The sequence below is a fragment of the Cavia porcellus genome, unplaced genomic scaffold, assembly GCF_034190915.1.
Source record: "Cavia porcellus strain 051 isolate PalLab524CR breed Dunkin Hartley unplaced genomic scaffold, mCavPor4.1 scaffold_1, whole genome shotgun sequence".
NCBI classification, from domain to species: Eukaryota; Metazoa; Chordata; class Mammalia; order Rodentia; family Caviidae; genus Cavia; species Cavia porcellus.
Genome location: NW_026947484.1, coordinates 234,829,662 through 234,848,847, shown reverse-complemented (window position 1 = coordinate 234,848,847; position 19,186 = coordinate 234,829,662). Strand labels below are relative to the sequence as shown.

Here is a 19,186-nt window from a genome sequence, read left to right as displayed (position 1 = left end):
TGTTTATGGACCGATGCACGTGGCCATATCACAGCATGTTAGGGCTGCAGCAGTGGTGTGTGCACGATGTGTGCCACACGTCAGTCCTGTTGGAAAGGGACAGAGACATTCGGCCCGGTCAGCAACGGCTGCTGACATCACAGAAGGAGACAGCCTGACACCACGCGCCTCCTGGTGCACGGTTATGTCACAAGATAGAACTCAAATGATTTGATTGGATTTAATACCAATTTAAAGAAAATGAAGCCAGCCGTGGGCACATACCTGTGATCCCAGCACTGAGGAGGATGGAGAGGTCAGGGCCAGCCTGGGCAAGACTGAGTTCAAGCTCAGTCTGAGGAACATAGTGAGATCCTGTCTCAGAGAGAGTGACAGACAGACAGACAGATAGACAGACAGACAGAGACAGAGAGACAAAGAGGCAGAGACAGGCAGAGGCAGAGACAGAGGCCTGACCAACATGTCAAACTATCATCAGAGGGGACGGAATCAACAAAATGCAGGTGTGAGAAACACAACAGGCAAATTACCCATTCTCTTCTACAAGTAAAATCAAGTGGAGGCTAAGCATGGTGGTGCACACCTGTAATTCCAGCACTTGAAGGCTGAGGCAGGAAGACTCTGAGTTCACAGTCTTAAAAAAAAAAATAGGTCTGGGGAGCTGGGGATTTAGCTCAGCGGCATAAGCACCTGCCTTGTAAGCAGGCAGTCGTGAGTTCCATCCCCAGTACCGATAAAAAGAGAAAAGACTAAATATATAAATAAATAAATAGGTCTGGGGATGTAGTTCTGTATGATGGCCCTAGGTTTGATCCTCAGCAATGCAGAACTTGATACATAGATAGATAGACTAGTGCTGGCAAATGTGCAAAGAATTGGAACCCATCACCTGTTGCTATGGGAACGGTAGGAGGTGTGGCCACTTTGGGGAACATACAGTTATCATATTACGCAGCAATTTCATGCCCAGTAGAGGGCATGGAAACATTCACAAATGTTCACAGCAGCTTTATTCATGTTTCAAAAAGTGGAAGCAAGCCGGGCATGGTTGCACATGCCTGTAATCCCAACACTCGGGAGGCTGAGGTGGGAGGCTCACTGCAAATTTGAGGCCATCCTGGGCTACAAAGTGAGTTCAAAGCCATAGTATATGACACATATAGTAAAACCCTGCCTCAGGGGCTGGGGGTTTAGCTCAGCGGCATAAACACCTGCCTTGCAAGCAGGCAGTCGTGAGTTTGATCCCTGGTACTGATAAAAAGGAAAAACACACACACACACACACACACACACACACAAAAAAAAGGAGGCAATTGGAATGTCACCATCTGGTGAACAGATAAGATTTGGTATATCTTTATTATGTGATGTGTGTGGGAACAAGAAGGAATTATATGAGCTTCGTGTGGTGGCACACACTTATAAACCCAGCACTAGGAAGGCTGCAGCAGGAGGATTGCCATGAGTTCAAAGCCAGCCTGAGTTACACAGTGAGGTGGAGACCAGCCTGCACTACATAGTGAGACCTTCTCAAAGAAAAAAAAAAAATTAAAAGAGGGATTATATGAAAATGTAGAGGGGCTGGGGATTTAGCTCAGCGGCATAAGCACCTGCCTTGCAAGCAGGTAGTCGTGAGTTTGATCCCCGGTACCGATAAAAATGAAAAAGACAAAAAAGAAAAAAGAAAATGTAGAGAACTAGCAAATTCCTACAGAGAGTAGATTAGTGGTTGCTTTAGGGCTGGGAAGGGGGGAAGGACATGGGGAAGGGGAGTGAACGTGTTTGAAAATTACACAGGGGTGACGGCTGCAGACATGAGGAACACACTGAACATGAGCCATTTGCTTAGAATGGATGGACCGCACACCATGGGAATTGGGTCTCACTGAAGCTCTTCTAAGAAGTCTGAGGGGAGGGCAGCAGGTCCATGCACATAGGATCTGCTACGGGTTGGTAAGTGTCAAGGCTGGGAGATGAGTACTTGGAGGTTCGTAATGCTGTAATCTCTGCGTGTTTATATTTACAGTGTTCTGGAATAAAAGCGAAATGTAGAGCTAGGCGTGCAGCTCCATGGTATCGACTTTGCAAGGTCCTGGATTCAATATTGAAGAAAACAGACAAGTGAAATGGGATTGTCTGAGGCGTGTACTCGCAGTGCCCTGGCCTCCCAGCCCTGGGCCCGGAAGAGGCCATCTGACCACTGGCCTGATAGGACCTGAGCTTGCCGCCAGCTTCTGCTGTCCCCTGCTCCTCCCAGAGCTGTGTCGCTGCATGTGCACCTGGGCAGTCAGAGGGCCCTGGCCTGGCCATGGTCTTCCTAGCCCTCCTCCAGACCACTGACCTCTCATCTTTCCTTCCCTCCAGCCAACAAAGAGCCTGGTGTCCTCGTCACCATCCTGCCAGAGGGCACACTCACAGCGGAGCAGCTGGGACCCCAGGGCCTAGCCCTTTCCTCCTCCTCAGCCTGCTCTGTCCCCCACAGAGGGAAGGTGGAACCTCACATCGCTGGCTGTCACTGTCACCGTCACAGAGGGCCCAGCTCTCTCCCTGCACACTCAGCTGCTCAGTCGGCCTTGCTGCCCAACGTCTCCCTCCCTTCCTGAAATGTCCTGGCTCTCTTTCCTGCCAACCTTCTTCCAGCAATGTCAGCCCCAGGAAAGATGAAAGCGTTCAATGAAGCCAAATCCCTTCCTACAGGGCTCCCAAGCCTCGAGCAAATCCAGGGACGTAAGCATCTGGTATCTGAGCCAAGCCCTGGAGATGCGCCACCCGCTAAGGAGCCTGGCTCGGCTCTGGCTCGCTCCGCAGCAGGGGAGAGTGGTTCCTCCCATGAGAGGATGCCTCGCACCTGTGGTGTCCCTACCTCAGCCGAGTCCCAGGGTTGCGTGCAGCGTGGAGAGGACCTGGGGAAAGACACCAGGAGAAACTGACCCCGGGCTGGGCTGAGACTTTCCCCAAGTGGAAGCGGAAAGGCCGGGGCTTGGAGATTAGTTGGGTGTAAGGGTTAGGGAGGAGACAGCAGGTTGGGGGTCAGGTAAAAGGCGGTGTTCTTAGCTGAGAGGACCCAGTTCAGGAGGGCTATTGAAAGGAAGGTGCCTGTGAGTAGCTGGGCTCCAGCGCCAAGGCCAGGGAGTGCTTCTGAGTCAAAGGGGCCACCGCAGAGGGAGGCTCCACGTTTAGGGCTCAGAAATCTGGAGGCCCCTGGGCCCGTGTCCATGTACACCTGTTGTCCTGGCCTGGCGGAGGCGGTGAGCACCTCCTCCAGTCTCTACGGTGTCCCACAGATGGCACAGCGTCACCCTATCCACAGGGACTCTGGGGACAGGAGAGGAGGCAGCCTAGGGCCCGACTCCTTTTATGTATTTTTTAACAGTGTGCTTGCTTCTTTGGCGGCTTCGCCCTCCCTGAGGGCTTCCCGTCTTACACCCACACTCTCACCTCGGTTTACTGTTTCTGTCCTTTCTGCCGTGTTTCTCTGCACTTCCCTGGAAAAGGGTCCAGTGGACAGCTTTGTCCCTCAGGTCCCTGGAAGTCGCTGGGCTGGCTGAAGCGGGTGCGGCCATCTCCTGTGGCAGTGGTGTGCCCGGGGCTGGGCTGGGGAAGCGGGCAGCCCGGCGTGGGGTCAGCAGCCGCCTTCTGGCCGCCGCCACTCCTCCTCTGGCCTGCCTGCAGTGCTCCCCAGTACCTCCTCCCTGGAGGAGCTGGCTCATCCTGGCCGGGGCCCTCGTGTTGGAGCTCAGGCCGGGTGCCTGTCACCTCGAAAGGAAGGTTTTGTGTGCGCTCGGCGAAGGTCTCCCCAGGATACGGAGGCCGGGGACGCGAGTCCGCGGAGCCTCTCGGGGGGCCAAGGGCTACTTGGCCAGCTCGCTGCCCACTCAGTCAGCGCAGCTCGCTAAGGGCTGCGCCAGCCCCCGAGCACCTGCAGAGGGCGCTATAGGCACCCCGAGGACGGAGCCGGGCTGGGGGCCGGGAAGGTGCAGCTTCCAGGCTGGGCTTGGAAGGAGGAGAGCAGGCACCAAGAGGAAAGGTGGGGGAGTTAGTGGATGAGAGCGAAGAAGGGACAGGGACAGGGACAGGGACAGGGACAAGGACAGGGACAGGACGAGACAGGAGCCCAGTCCTCAGTTTCCTCATTTCTAAAATGGACAGAAGCACAAGTGACAATCTGGCGACAGGCGCCGCACCGCGCAGCGCTGCGCCGGGCCCGGGGTGATGTCAGGCGCCGGGATTCCTCATCAGCCCCGGTTCACGCCCGGCTGTCCACCTGCCGTCGCCGGGCTGCAGTTTGCCCACAAGCCAGCTGGGGCTCAGGAGGAGTCCGCCTCTCCCGGCTCCGAGAGCGGAGGTCGCACAGCCGGCCAGGACCGGCCCCGGGCGCGGCTCCCGGCAGGTAGAGGGCGCCGGACACTCGGCCGCGGCGGAAAGAGGCAGCCGCATCCCACCCGCAGACGCCGCGTTCGTCCTTCTGCGTTTCCCTCTAGGCTCCGGCTCGGTGTCCTCCGCCACCGCTGTCACCCGGCAGCCAGCGGAGCGCGGCGCTGCGCAGGGGGGCACAGGGGGTCCAGGGGGTGCAGGGGGGCACAGGGGGTGTAGGGGATGTAGGGGGTGCAGGGGGAGCGCGAGGGGGCACAGGGGGTGCGGGGGCCGCAGGGGGGTGCGAGGGGGCGGAGAGGGTGCGAGGGGGCGGCGGGGGCGCAGGGGGTGCAGGGGGGTGCAGGGGGGCGCAGGCGGTGTAGGGGGTGCGAGGGGGCGCGGGGTGCAGGGGGCTGCAGGGGGGCGCGGGGGCCACGGGGGGTCAAGGGGGTGAGGGGGGCCCAGGGGGGTGCGAGGGGGGCCCAGGGGGGTGCGAGGGGGGCGCAGGGCCGCGGGGGGCGCGGGGCCGCTGGGAGGCGCAGGGGGCTGCAGGGGGGCGCGGGGGGCGGGACCCTGGCGCGGCGGGGGGCGGGGCGGGGCCTGGGCGGGGGCGCGGGAGGCCGCCCACGTGACGCCCGCGGCCCGTCCCGCTGCAGGCGGGGAGCGCCCCGGAGGCGGCGGCGGGCACGGAGCCCCGGCCGCGCGGGACTGGCCGTCGGGGCGCCGGGACGGCGGCCCCGGGGCGCCCATGCCATGGAGAAGCTGGCGGCAGGGCTGGCCGGCCTGCGCTGGAGCATGGGCGCCTTCCCGCTCGACCTCATCGTCAGCCGCTGCCGCCTGCCCACGCTCGCCTGCCTCGGGCCAGGTAGGGCGGCCGGCGGGAGCGGGCTCGGCGGGCCTCGGGCGGCAGCGGGAGGAGAGGAGCGGGCCCGCGAGCCGCCGCCGGCCGACTCCCCGCGCGCCTTCCCGGAGCCCGAGCCCCCGGGTCCCCCCGCGGACGGCTCGGCCGGGCCGGGGCAGGCTCGCCGGCCTGGTGTCCGCGCCCGCCACGTCGGGGCGCCCTCCCGCGCCCTGCCCCGGCGGCCGCGCCCCCTCTCCTTTGTCCTCCACCTCTCACCTCCATCCTCTCGTGTCTCTGGGGATCCGACCTCGTCCCTCCCCGCGGACCCCTTTTGGGCTTTTCTCGGCGCCCCGCTAGTCGGCCTCGTCCGGGCAGGCGAGACCTTCGCAGTGGCCGGCGGGCAGCGAGCGACCCCGGGACCCCGCCTCCGCCACCTCCCGTCCCACCTCTCCCGGGGTCCCGAGCCCCAGCTGCTCTGCTGATGGGACCGTGCGTGGGGACTGGAAAACGGGGCGCCCGGAGGCTGCTGGACAGGGGACCGTTGGGGGGAGGGGGCGGCTCGGCTGGGGGAGGGGAAGGAGCCAGGCTGGCAGCCCGGCCCGGGGTTTTGTGTGTGAGAAGAATAGGGGTTTGGCCCGCGTTGGCACACTCGCTTCCCTGAATGCTAATGGGGCGCCTGGAGCGCCGCTCTCGGGCCGGCAGCCTCTGCTCCGATCCGCCCAGCAACCAGGGGGCACAGGGAGCGGGCTCGTGGGGGCCCCCAGACCCTCCCGTCGGGCAGGGGTGCCTGGCAGTTCGGCTCGTGGGGTCGTCACGCCATAGTTCACGTGTGATCGTGACACTGTCCTTGTCGTTGCAAGGCTGTATCCCTATGTGAACGCGTTAGGCCACCCTAGGTTTTTTCCTGGCTATTCTAAGTCTTCTTTGACTTCTCCCCACCTGGGGGTCTTTTCTGAGCCCTTCATTCTGCCTAGAGCTCTTTTGGGGTCCCTTGACATTTGGGGCAGCTCTGTCTTGTTTCCTGCTGTGCACCTCGTTACAAAGCTCAGCTTCTTGTCTTCCTGAGCTGCAGGTTCCTTGAGGAGGGAGGGTGTCCCTGCCTAACAAAGGTGCAGAGCCATCGTTTGATGGCCCTGCTGCTGGTGACAGCACCAGCACCCAGCAGGAGACTGTCTACGGCTGTGGTCTTCGTTGTAGTTTGGATGTGTGGTCAAAATTGTGTCCTTGAAGATTTCTGTGTGCCTGTGCACAGAAGGGAGGCGGGGGCGGGGCTCTTGGTGGAACCGTGAGAATGGCTTGTACGGTTCGGGTGACAAGTACCTGTTCCCATGGGGTTGCAGTGGCTGAACTGTTGGTGATTACGGCCATTGCTGCTGGTGTGGCTTTGGCCTGTATCCCCGTGGAAGAGTGACTGGGCTTAGGCAAGCTCTGGAAAGAGGTCCTGTGCCTTAGGAGGAGAGACAACAAGGATGAAGACTCAAGACAAAACACCCTGCATACACACATGTACACACACGTGTACACACGTGTGTGCACAGTGCACAGTGGGAACAAAGCCCATCCTGCAAGTCTTGAAGCCCCCTCCCCATCCAGTGTGCCCGCACTTTATGGAGTGCCAGCCGTCTGACTAAAGCGTTTGGGGTTTGGTTGGCTGGCGGAGATTTAGCCCACTGTACAGTATCTGAAGTTGTGCAGCTGAGGGTGAGGTGTACCCCGCCCCCACTCTCTGCCAGCTGCATCCAGGAGACGCCCCTTGCTGGAAGCTGGGCTGCCCTTCCTGCTCCCCTGGAAACCGTTGCTGGGGCTGAAGCCTGCTGGGCCCAGGCCTCTCCCAACTCCCAACACCTCTGCCCCAGGCTGCTTTCCCTGGACTGGGCTCCCACCTTGCCTACAAAATCTAGGGGTGTCTGGGCTCCTCTCCTGTCTTTCGAGATCTCCTTAGCATAGGAAGCTGCTGTGGCAGCTTAGGGCCTCCAGTCAACTCCGTGAGCCCTGTTGTTCTGAACTGAGCCTTCTGTGACTGTGAGAGCTCCCACAGTGAGGACTCCAAGGGACTGTCCCTTCTCAGCCCTCTCTGCTGCCTAGCAAGGCTCTGCTCACCTCTCCTAGGCCCAGGCTTGGAGATCAAGGATCCTGCTGGTGTGAATGGGTTTGGTCCTGAGACGTGGTACTCTCTGTCCCCCGGCCCCAGCCTAAGCCTCTGCTCCCCACCCCAGCCACACGGATCAAACTTGCTTCTTACTATGTCCCCAGGCGCCTGAGGGTACCTGGAGGACAGGGCTAGCTGGACTCATTCTCTGGGAGCCCCCACCCCCAGCTCCACCAGGGGGCAGGGCAGTGTGTGATCTAATGATAAATGGGGGCCACGCCTGGGCTGGTTGTTAAGGCCCCATGTGGAGTTAGAGCCCCTGGGAGGCTCAAGCCTAACAGCCGGAAGGCCACAGCTGGCAGCCCGCCTGTCCCTTGGGTAGTGCTGACCTGGACAGGGACGGTGCGGAGCTGTCCCCAGGCAGGGTCTTGGTGAGGAGATGAGTCCCCCCCCCGCAGATTTTTCCTGCCCCCTCTAACCCCCCCTTCCCCTCCCTCCTCCTCTGTCTGCTTTTCTTTTCCCAGGGGAATACGCTGAGGGGGTCAGTGAGCGAGACATCCTGCTTATCCACTCCTGCCGCCAGTGGACAACGGTGACAGCCCACACACTGGAGGAGGGCCACTATGTCATTGGGCCCAAGATCGACATCCCCCTGCAGTACCCAGGTACGCCCAGCCCTGGACAGGTGGCATACGGTACAGGAGGGGTGGAGGCGGGAAGGACTGAGCCACATGTAGAGGGGGACACTGAGCTCGAGGTGTTGGTGATCACCTGCCACGGCTGGTGGGCGTGGCTAGGGTTAGATTTAGTTTCTGTGCTTTTCTGTAGAGCCTGGGTTTCTGCGGAGTGGCTCACAGGTTTATAAGCCTTGCCTCACATTTCAAGACAGACTTCCAAGTGGCTCTCATCCCAAATTGCTGCAAATCAAATCTTACCCCTAGCTGAAAACCACCAGTGTGCTCTGTCTCTCTCCCCATCCCTCTCCAGTCCTGTTTCTCTCTTGTCTCTCTGTCTCTGTGTCTGTCTGCTCTCTCTGTCTCTTTTTTGTACAATGAGATTGTCTTCTGCCAGGTTCTTCTCAGTGTTATGTAGTCAAACTTCAGAAAATGAAAGGACTGGGGGGCTGTTCAGTGTTGTTCAGGGGTAGAGCGCTTGCGTAGAATGTGGGTTCCGTTTCCAGAACCCCTGCTCCTGAAGAAAGGAAAAACTTCAGAAACCAAGGGTTCTCAGGCTGATTTCTGGCTCCCCTTGACCTCTGATGCCCCACCCGCCCAGGGTTTGTGTCAAGCTGTTACCATAGATTGGTTTTATAAGTAAATGTTAATGTCTTAGACTTCTAAAGGTTATTCTAGCGAGCTTTTATGTGTTTTATGAATGATACTTATAGAAAGGAGTTTGTTTGAAGAAGATAGCCTGCATACCAAGGCCTAAAGAGAGCAGTGAACTGCCCAGAATACACAGTGAGAAAGGCAGGACAGGGGCCACGGTTCAGGTGTCCCAGCTGCTGGGCTGCAGATGCTGTCCCTCACCAGGAATTCAAAGCTGTCGCCCTTGCAGGGGAGGAATAGGAGTCTGGTGGTTCAGGGGCCATGCCTACCTTCTAGACTGGGCTAGATGTCAGCTCATCCTCACAGCTACCCTGAGTCAAGCTACCCCTTTCCTTTAATTCAGACTGAAGCTCCAGGGGTTCGGAAGCTAGCTGGGTTTTGTGTTTTGCTTTTTGAGATGGGATCCTACGATGGTCCAGGCTGGCTTTGAACTTGCTATGTGGTGTAGAACTTGTGATCTTGCCCGAGCTTCCCAGAGTGTTAGGATTCCAGGCGTGTGTCACCATGCCTGGCAGTTCTGTTAGTGTTCACCGCTGTGTGACACTGCCACCCCTGCCCCAGCAAAACTGGGAACGATTCCCTCCAGAGGCCCCTGCCCCTGTGCCTCGGACTTCCCTGCGTCCACAGGGCACAAGCTGTCCTCAGGCTTTGGCTCCGTGGCCCTACAGGTCAGTGCCTCCAGACCCCCTGTCCCCCTGACAGCTGGTCTTTCTGACTCGGACCTGCAGCCCTTGGGGGCCTGCTCAAGCTAGAAGTGTCCCAACCTGGAATCTGGCATGGGGTCAGGGTCAGATTCCAGGTCTTGGGAAAAAAAAAATAAACAAAATTTGGGGAACGTCTTCACCAAAAGAAACATGACTTTGGTTGTGTCATTCAAACTGGAGGCAAGTGAGACGCAAAGTTCCCGAAAGAACTGTGAGCCCAGTGCCTGTCCTGTGTGTCTTTAGGTGACTCTGTGTGCTGTGTACCAGCGGGCAGCGGTGACAGCTGGCTTGCAGAGTGCAGTCTCACTGCGGCCAGTGTGGGGGAGGGGAGAGGAAGGGGAGGGCAGCGGCCTGCCGTGGTTCTCCAGGAGGCCCTGAGCGCAGGCTCCAGCCCAGCGCTCCGATGAATTAATAATGGCTCTGCCTGGTGGGGGAGTGGAGGTGGGGTGGGGCTGGGGTGCTGCCCAGTGACCTGAGTCTCCAGGCTGCTGCCCGTTGCTGCGGGAGGCAGGGAGACCTGGCCCATCTGGGACAGTGCCTGATAGGGCTGCAGAGGGGCTGGGGACCAGGGCTCTTCCCCAGGCTGGGTGCCAGTTCCAGAGCATTGGTCTTGTGCCCGGCATCGGACTTGTGGATGCGCCCGGGAGCCCCATGGTGTGCTTCCATTTCACAGGTGGGAAACTGCACCTCAGAGAGGTTAATTTGCCTGAGATCCCAGAACAGGCCGGTGGCAGAGCTGGCATTCACCCAGGTCTGGTCTGCCAGCAAAGGCCATGCTGGCCGAGTGTATTCATGCACAGCTCTAACCTAGCACTCAAGGAGGGTCACAGATAGAGCCCAGGCTGTTGCAGTAAGTTGTTTACTGAGACCCTTGTGTCACAAAAAAGTAGGGACTGTTGCAGGGAATGTAGCTCAGAGTAAAGGCCTTGGGTTTGCTCCCCCGTATCTGCAAAGTAAATAAATAAAGCTTAGACTTCTTTGGGAGAGTGTTCTGGTGGTCAGGATGGGGAAGGGCAGGGCAGGGCAGGGCAGGGCAGGGTGGCACAGTTGCTGCAGTGATTTGGGGATGTGGAGGAAGGCAGCGAGGAAGCTGCTGGGGAGAAGGCTTCCAGCGGCCGGAGCATGGCTCCCCGGGGGTCTCCCTTCCTTCCTTCCTCCCTCCCGTCTGTGATGGCCGGCACTGGGCATCCAGGGACTGTGCCGGGTGCCATGGTTACATCGATCTTCCCAGCCACATCCTCCGCAGGCTCCCTTCTCCCTACAGGGGGCAGTGGCATTTCTCTGTCTACGGCCACTCAGGTTCGGGGGCTGTGTGGCTACGGGAAGGGGCTGCTCAGCTTAGGTGTGGGCACACGTCCTGCTGTCTCACCCCATTTTGTCCCTGAAAAGCTCAGGGAAGTCCCTTCCAGCCGTGGCATGGGAAGCCTTGTGTGTCCAGGGAGAGGACCAGGTGGCCCTTCCCAGTCCCCACCCCCGCCCAGGTTCCTGGTGCTCATGCTCTGCACCATGGATGCTCCCTCTGCTCTTCTCATCCGCCCCCAGCCGGCTTAGTCTGGGTCTCTGGGTGGGATCTGGGGGCTCCAGGAGTACCCTTCTCGGCACTGTACTAAATGGTGCTGTGTGTGTGTGCGCGCACGCGCGAGCAGCTAGGAGCACATTGGGGGGGGGGGGTTCTGGGATGTGAATGCCCTAGATTTAGATCCCTCAGCTCTTCCCCTTCATTGCCCCAAGCCGCCGTGTGCAGGCATTGCTCTGACCAGGGGCCCCAGCTCTGGGCCCACTGCCTGCACCTGCGTGCCCTCCCTGGGCCCCTGGGCACCGTCCTGTCCCATCTCTCCCACTGCCCCCTGCAGTGCCTCAGCCCTGTGTCTGAGGGGCCTTCCTGACAATGTCTTGCGGCCTGTTTGGTCTCGGCTGCTCCTTGACTCTTCTCTGGAGCTTGGTACTGGGCTGTGTACTCGACTTCTCTCCCAGGTACCTTCATGGAGTTCAGTCTGGCTCGTGGTATTTTCTTGCTCAGATCGCTTTAACGGATCTCACAGACGAAAGCCTGGTCCCAGGCCTGCTGCTGTCTGCTCCTGCTCATTTCCTCCCCTCAGTCATGCATGACTCGGGGCGGGTGGTTGGCTTTTGTGTCCGTGAAATTGCTCAGGTCATTTCTGCCAGGTGGACTGAGGGGTCCCCCTCACAGTCTGCTGGGCGGGTGACTCCTAGCCTTGCCGTCTTCCAGCTCTCCTGCTGTGAGTCTTAGCACCTGTCACATCTTGCCATCTTTGGGGACTCACGGTCTCTCCCACCGAGTCTGCATTTCCTGGGGCACGTGCTGTTTTACAGAGCTGTGACCTCTGAAGGGCCCGGCGTTGTGACTCACATATGGCCAGTCGGTCAGCACAGTTTGGGGGGAGTGAGCTGAGACTGAAGCACGATCCAGGGACCTGCAGGAGTGGAAGGGCCACCTGTTCCTGCTCGGCCTGTTGTTTCCTTACCTATCCAAGGCTCTTCCTACTGTAGACAGCTTGGGAAGAGGCTGTCCACCCCATGCTGGGGTGGCTCACAGCTTGTCTTCGTGCTCATGTGGGTGGGCACAGAAAACATGTGGCCAGCGGGGTGAGAGAGTCTGAACAAGGTGTCAGCTTCATGGATTAGCACTGCTTCTTCGAAGACTCTGTCTACTGGGGCATCCTCTAAGTCAGCCAGGACATGGCCTGCACCTCTGGTTAAGAGAGTACCTCCCAGGGTGTTGGGCACAGAGGGACTGAGTGCTGGACAGTGGCAGGATCTGGAAACACAGCTGGGGTCAGAGTTGTCTCTGGGATCTGGGGCTGGGCTCTGGTTTGTCCAGGGCATCAGTGCAGATCAGCAACCCAGCGTATTGTGCAGGAAGCTGCAGCCAGGCAGGACCCAGGTGATCTGTTTCAGCATCTGCAGGGAAGGTCAGAGGCTAGAGAAGGGAAGGGGCTTAGCTAGGGTCACAGCAAGTCAGAGGGCAGGCTGGGACCGAGCTAGGTGTCAGCATCCCCGACGCCACCTGGATGCTTGAACAAGAGGCCTATTGTGTGTCCCAGTGCTGGGGTCAGTCTGCAGCCAGGTCCTTGGGCAGGCAGTGTGGTCTTGTCACACACCCACAAGCTCTGTGCTGGGCTTCATTGCTCAGTGCTCTCTGTGACTCGAGCCAGATGGCCAGCTCCCTGCTCGTCTGCCCATACAACGCACACCTACCCTTCTGCAAACATGAGCTCCAGAGGGACTAGCTGAGATGAGGGAACCAAGAAGCAGGGACGACTCGGGCTCTCTGATGCAGCCAGGCCTGGCTCTGCACCTTGAATGCCCCTGTGCAGGGAAGTTCAAGCTCCTGGAGCAGGCCCGGGATGTGCGGGAGCCGGTGAGGTACTTCAGTAGCGTGGAGGAGGTGGCCAGTGTCTTCCCCGACCGCATCTTTGTGATGGAAGCCATCACCTTCAGCGTCAAGGTCAGTCCTTGTGGCACCAGGTGTGGTGTCCTCACAGCCCCTTCTCTGAGGGGTAACTGGATTCTGGCTGGAAGGTTACCGTTTGGGTGGGGAGGGAGAGCTGAGACAGTTGGGCCATGTCAGAAGCAGGGGCAGCCCTGACTTGGATTGGAGGCCTTTCAGGGTGGCTGCCCAGGTGTCTGTGGGTGTGGGATGGTTGTGGGGGCCCCAGCTGTGCACACAGAGCGCTTTTCTGCTCACAGACCCTTTCCCTGAGCCATTGTTTCCGTTCTCTTCACAGTAGCCTTTATGGATGGGCAGAGCGTTATTACTCCCCAGTTGGTAAAGACAGTGTAATAAAACTGCCATTTACCAAATGCTCTCGGAGTACCTCCCTATGCTCACAGTCTTTAATGCCATAGCAACTCTTGTTAGAGCTGTCACAGGAGGCAACTAAGGGTCTAGCAGGAAGCCTGTAAGTTTGCACAATGACATACAACACCCCCCCACCCCCACTGCTAAATTTGACTAGCTTAAAAAAAAAAAGTTTGCACAGTGACACCTTGGCCTCCCCAGATGGGACTCGAGTCTGCTGGCCCGGCCTGGCCAGGCCAGTGCCCTCCATTTGGGCTGGCTTGTGGCTTTCTTCGGGACCTGGCTAAGGTCTTGCGGTGTCCCCAGGTGGTGTCAGGCGAGTTCAGCGAGGACAGCGAGGTGTACAACTTCACGCTGCACGCGGGCGATGAGCTCACACTCATGGGCCAGGCGGAGATACTGTGTGCGAAGACTACCAAGGAGCGCTCGCGCTTCACCACGCTGCTGCGCAAGCTAGGCCGCGCCGGGGCGCTGGCCGGGGTGGGCGGCTGCGGCCCGGGAGGCGCGGGGACGGCGGGCGGCGGCGGGGGCACCAGGCCTGTCAAAGGCAAGATGCCCTGCCTCATCTGCATGAACCACCGCACCAACGAGAGCCTGAGTCTGCCCTTCCAGTGCCAGGGCCGCTTCAGCACGCGCAGCCCGCTGGAGCTGCAGATGCAGGAGGGCGAGCACACGGTGCGCGCCATCATCGAGCGCGTGCGGCTGCCGGTGAACGTGCTGGTGCCCAGCCGGCCACCGCGCAACCCCTACGACCTGCACCCGGTGCGGGAGGGGCACTGCTACAAGCTGGTCAGCATCATCTCCAAGACCGTGGTGCTGGGGCTGGCGCTCCGCCGCGAGGGCCCGGCGCCGCTGCACTTCCTGCTGCTCACCGACACGCCGCGCTTCGCGCTGCCGCAGGGCCTGCTGGCCGGGGACCCGCGGGTCGAGCGCCTGGTGCGGGACAGCGCCTCCTACTGTCGCGAGCGCTTCGACCCGGACGAGTACTCCACGGCCGTGCGCGAGGCGCCCGCCGAGCTGGCCGAGGACTGCGCCAGCCCGCGCCGCGCGCGCCTCTGCCTGCCCGCGCCGCGCGCCCCCGGCCCCGTCCGCGCGCCCGGCCCGGGCCCTCCGGCGCCCCCTGGCGACGGCGAGCAGGAGTACGTGAGCCCCGACTGGGCGGGCGCGCCCGAGATCCCCTACGAGGAGCTGTGGGCGCCCCCGGCGCCGGCGCCCGCGCCCGACCTCATCTCCTTCGGGGCCGCCCCGCCGCCGCCGCCGCCGCCGCCGCCGGGTCGCGAGCCGGAGCCGCCGCCGCCGCCCGTCCCTCCCAAGTCCGAGGCGGTGAGTGAGCCCGCGCCGCGTCGCCCACCGACGGACGGGGCGCGGAGCGGGCCGGGTCCGCTTTTCGGGGGGCCGAAGAGCCCAGTCCCGGGGCGAGAGGGCGGCAGAGGGGCGCAGGGAAGGAGAGGACGGGAGCCGAAGGGGCGGGGGTTGGCAGGGAGGAACCAGGGCAGCGGCGTGGACGGTCCGGGCTCAGCCGGGCCCGGCCTGAGAGTTCGGGGTGAGCCTGCACACGGGTTTCCGGAAGATTCCGCAGAGGGGACCCGTGGGCTGTGCGGGGAGTAGGTCCGGGGACCCTGGCGTCCCGCGCCTGCCCGCTCCGCACCTCGAGACCTGGTTCATCCCCCCACATTTACCCGACCCGCAGCCTGTCGGCACCCCGCGGGGAGCATTTGGGGCGCATGAGCCGCAGGGCATCCGGATGCCAGGGCCTTTTCCCTGGCGCCCGGCTCTCAGTTTCCTTTCACTCTCCTTTTCCTCCGGAAAGGAAGGCGGCTGCCCTCCCGCGTTTTCCCGTTTCCCTCACTGCGTTTTGGGGGAGCCGGAGACAGCGTGCGGGGGATAAAACAGGCAGGCTGGAGGGGGCGGGCAGCTGGGGGGCAGGGCAGGGCGGATGCTTGTTTCAGGGGGTCGCCGTGCCCAGCGCAGACTCCCCGCTGGCGGCTGCGAGTGCGGGCGGGGACGTCCCAGCCCGGGAGCCCGCCCGGTCACCACGCTCTCCCCGCAGGTGAAGGAGGAGTGCCGCCTGCTCAACGCGCCCCCTGTGCCTCCCCGGGGCGGCGGTGGCCGGCCGGCGGCGGGCAGCCCCCCTGTGCCGCCCCGCTTCCCCAAGCTGCAGCCCGTGTACTCGCCCAGCTCCAGCCTCTCCTACTACTCCTCCGGCCTCCCGGATGGGTGAGTCCCTCCCTCCCTCCTGGCTCTCGGGCCGCGAGGCTGGGGTCCGACCTGGGGGGTTCTCGGGGCACAGGGTCCCTGTGTTGCAGGCAGTAGCCGAGGAAGGGCCTGGGGCCTGCGGTGCCCTGCGCCGTCCTGCGTCGCTGTTTCTTCTCTGCGTGGTGGGGACAGGGCGGGAGCCCGGTGCCCAGGCCCTCTGACCAGGCTCTGCAGCGGAAAGGGGAGAGAGGGCGCCTTGCTGCTGCCCTTTTTATTGAATTCAGTTGGTCGCTCCGGCTGCCTGTTCTCACCTGGGCTGGTGGTGCTGGAAGGAGGACCAGGGCGCTCTGGAAAGGTCTGAGGCCGTGGGGGCAGGCATGTCACTACGGCCGCCCTGATCAGAGTCCTGGCGCCTGACCTGGCGGAGCCGTGGTGTGCTGGCGACCCTGTGTGTGTGACCTGAGAATGCGCCCTCCAGCTCTGCTTACCTTTCTTGTCTGTGCCAACAGGGCGGGTTCCCGCAGTGGCAGTGGCTCCCCGTCGCCGGATGCCTACTCCCTCTATTGCTACCCCTGTACCTGGGGAGACTGCAAGGTGGGCGACTCTTCTAGCCGCCCACCCCCGGGACCCCAGCCCTCAACAACCACACAGCCCAGCCAGGCCTCACGGGCCCTCGCAGAGCCTCTGAATGGGAGAACCACCTCCCTCTTGGGCGGTGACACGCTGGTCAAGACCTACCATGGCTGCCCGCCTCTTTTCAAGTCCTCTCACCCCCAGAAACGATTTGCCCCACTAGGGGCTCTCAACCCTTTCTCTGGGCCCAGCTACCCCTCGGGCCCTCCTGCGATCTCTGCTGGGCCCACAGCCACCTCGGGCTCCCTGGCTCCCTCCAGCCCTGCTCATTCCCCTGGACCAGCCTCACCAGGTCGAGCCTACTCCGCTGTTCTGCCCACTTCCCAGGCGACCTCTGAGTGGCAGGAGCCAGCCTTGGAGCCCTTGGATCCCTTCGAGCTGGGCCAGAGCAGCTCTCCGGAGCCTGGGCTGCTGCGCTGCCAGGAGCCCAGAGCTGTGGGGGCACCTGGGCCTGGACCCCGCCTTTCACCACTTGGTCCCCCCAAGGTTTTTGAGCCCGATGGTTTGGTGCCAAGGCAGGCACCCACACCACTGTCACCAGCAGCTCTGCAGGGCTCTGAGGCAGGAGGAGCCCGCCTCTTTCTCAGCCAAGGGTGCCTGGAAGGGACTCTCGCCAGTCCCAGGGACACCCCCTCCTGGCAGCCCCCTGCGGACCTGTCTGCGCTCTCCCTGGAGGAAGTCTCCCGAAGCCTGCGCTTCATCGGGCTCGCGGAGGACGTGGTGAACTTCTTTGCCCGAGAGCGCATTGACGGCAGCATCTTTGTGCAGCTCAGCGAGGACATCCTGGCTGACGACTTCCACCTCACCAAGCTGCAGGTCAAGAAGATCATGCAGTTCATCAAGGGCTGGCGGCCCAAGATCTGAGCTGCCAGCTCGGGCCGCACCGCTGCAGTGCTGGCATGGGGCTCTGGGAGCAGTGGAGGGTCTGTGGGAACCACCCTCCTGGAGAGAGGGGTCCTGCCTGTTGTAGGGAGACTCTGTACCAGGACCCAGTCACTCTGCAGCCGCTCAGCGATGCACAGACCCACAGGGCACCTGCTGTCTCTGGGCAGGGTGTGTGGGAGGGGAGGCACTGCCGGGAACTTGGCCTGTGATTCAGAGGGTGTGTGTGTGTGTGTGTGTGTGTGTGTGTGTGTGTGAGGCAGTGGCCTTCACGGCGATGGATCACCTTTCCTGCCCTGCCCTGCTGCAGCCCTTTTGCAGCAGATGGGTTCAGGTTAGAGAGATGGGAAGAAAATGGCCCATAATTCAAGCACAGATTCCCAAGTGCCCACTGCCTTTGTGCTCCATGCCCAGTAAGGGGTGCAGCTTCTTGTTGCTGGGTGGCCGTTCTTCCCCCGTGGTGTCCATGAGGTAGGTCCCTGACCCTGAGCACAGATGACTCAAGTACTAACCTGTGCTCGGCACCTCAGAGGCCTCACGCCTGGGCCCCGTTTCATGGGCGATGACGTGGGAAGAGCCCTGTTTTGCTGCTGATTTCTCTGGTTGGGGCACCTGGCAGGTGCTCCCTGGCCGCCTGGTGCCCTGGGTCCCTGCTGTCTGTCCTGTTGGCTAGGACTCCAGTCTCCTGACTGTGTGGGGAGAGCAGCTGGATTTAGGACACTTGATCCCAGAAACAAGCAACCCCCATTCCCATCATCTCTTGCCCCCGGCATTTGGCTCTGAGCGCTTGGTGGCCTCCCCTGGTTTCCTGGCACTGGCATGGGGCACAGTCGGGGCAGATGGCAGCTTGTGGCTTGGGAGACACTGCCTTTCACTCCTGCAGCTCAGTGCTGTGCTGTTGACACGCTCTAGAGACCTTGGTGCCTTTCAGCCTTTCCTTTATACTGGGGATTGAACCCAGGGCCTGGTGCGTGACAGACAAATGCTCTACCACTGAGCTCCATCCCTGCCCAGCTCTTTTAGATTTTCTGTTTTGAGATGGTCTTGCTAAATTGGCCAGGCTGCTTCAAACTTAAAATCCTCCTGCCTCATCCTCTCCAGGAGCTGGGACTACAGATATGTGCCACTGCCTGGCCAAGTGCCCAGCAGTCTTGAGCACGGCGACCTGGGTAGGATCCAGTGCTCTGGTCGTTGTGTACAGGCTCCCAGCCAGAGCACACTGCTCCTCCCACCCGCTGGTATCAGTGCGCAGAGTGGACAGCCCTCTCTTCTGCCTTAACTGGTCTGCCTAGGTATTTATTTCCTGTTTCTTCCTGCGAGTAGCTAAGCCATGCTGACACCGGACCCTTATCCCTGCCCCAGCTGAGGGAGCGAAGTCAGAGTAGAGCAGAGACTGCGTGCTCAGATACTGGGTTTTCTCACAGACGGCTTACTGAATCCTCAAGGACTAGTGAAATAAATGCTAGCCCACCGAGGACTGCAGGAAGCATTCTGGGTATTGACTGCTTCCTTCTCTTGGAAGCCTGGGGGGACCGGGGGACAGTATGGATGCCCCTGAGCAGAAGGGGCTTTGGGAAGGTGTGCATGTGGCACAACACTCTGTCCCCAAAGGCAGCCCCTCTGTCTTCTGTAAGCCCCTGCCTGGCCCCGCAAGAGCCCTGCACAGCTCCTGCTAGTGTTCTGAGAAGACCCACACAGCAGAGGTCCGACATCTGCTGGCACCAGGTTCATCTTCTGCCTTGGAGAAAGCCTGACACTCAGGACCCCCCCCACCCTGCACACCCCTGGATGAACCTGTTCGCAGGCTTGGTGCAGGGAGCGACTTCTCTCCTTCCCTTGGCTGTCTCGACAACCCCAGCTCAGAGTGTGTGCTAGGGTCCGTGTTTGGCGGCACCAGAGCTGCACTGCCTGCCAGTCCCTGTGGGAGCGGAGACCAGGGAGGCACAAGTGGGCAGAGGCCGCAGGCAGCGGTGATGGGGCTTTAGAATGCAGAGGGCGGTGGGACGTGAATTAGGATTCCACACACGCTCGGTGACTCAGTATGGTCCTTGTGCCAGACCCAGTTAGGAGCTGGTGCTGTTTACCTCGTGGGCACTGCTGCTGCCCAAGCATGGGGGTGAGCTCCGCACACCAGGGGCCAGGGCCAGGGCGAGTGTGGGGCTGGGAGGACTGGCGCCCCTTACGCTGGCCTCGCTGTGTCCCCAGCACTGCATGCAGCCTGTGCCTGCTGTGCGGAGCTCCCGAGTACAGGGAAACATCTCCATAGCTTCACGTTTAACATGCAGAAGGCACCCCAAGAAAATCAATGGGTACAAGCATATACTGAGGAAATCCAAG

At 61.0% G+C, this 19,186-nt stretch overlaps 1 protein-coding gene across 7 annotated transcripts; it reads left to right on the top strand.

The window, feature by feature from the left end:
• Positions 1-4,094: 4,094 nt before the first annotated feature.
• Positions 4,095-18,331, top strand: Garem2 (GRB2 associated regulator of MAPK1 subtype 2). 7 transcript variants are annotated; one of them, XM_063231263.1, is made up of 7 exons: positions 4,095-4,390; positions 7,808-7,948; positions 12,621-12,784; positions 13,445-14,461; positions 15,189-15,355; positions 15,844-15,928; positions 16,295-18,331. In XM_063231263.1, exons 1-7 carry the CDS (start codon positions 4,213-4,215, stop codon positions 16,829-16,831), a joined length of 2,289 nt encoding a protein of 762 aa, XP_063087333.1. In that variant the 5' UTR covers positions 4,095-4,212; the 3' UTR covers positions 16,832-18,331. The 7 variants fall into 7 exon arrangements, with proteins under 7 accessions (XP_063087333.1, XP_063087310.1, XP_063087311.1 ...); XM_063231240.1 differs by having other exon boundaries at positions 4,104-4,390; positions 15,844-18,331; XM_063231241.1 differs by having other exon boundaries at positions 4,108-4,390; positions 12,654-12,784; positions 15,844-18,331.
• Positions 18,332-19,186: the final 855 nt, after the last annotated feature.

Coding starts and splice junctions, on each gene's coding strand:
- Garem2 (XM_063231240.1), top strand. CDS start 4,213: ATGTCAGGCGCCGGGATTCCTCATCAGCCCCGGTTCACGCCCGGCTGT. Junction 12,785..13,444: donor CCATCACCTTCAGCGTCAAG/GTCAGTCCTTGT, acceptor CGGTGTCCCCAG/GTGGTGTCAGGCGAGTTCAG. Junction 14,462..15,188: donor TCCCTCCCAAGTCCGAGGCG/GTGAGTGAGCCC, acceptor CTCTCCCCGCAG/GTGAAGGAGGAGTGCCGCCT.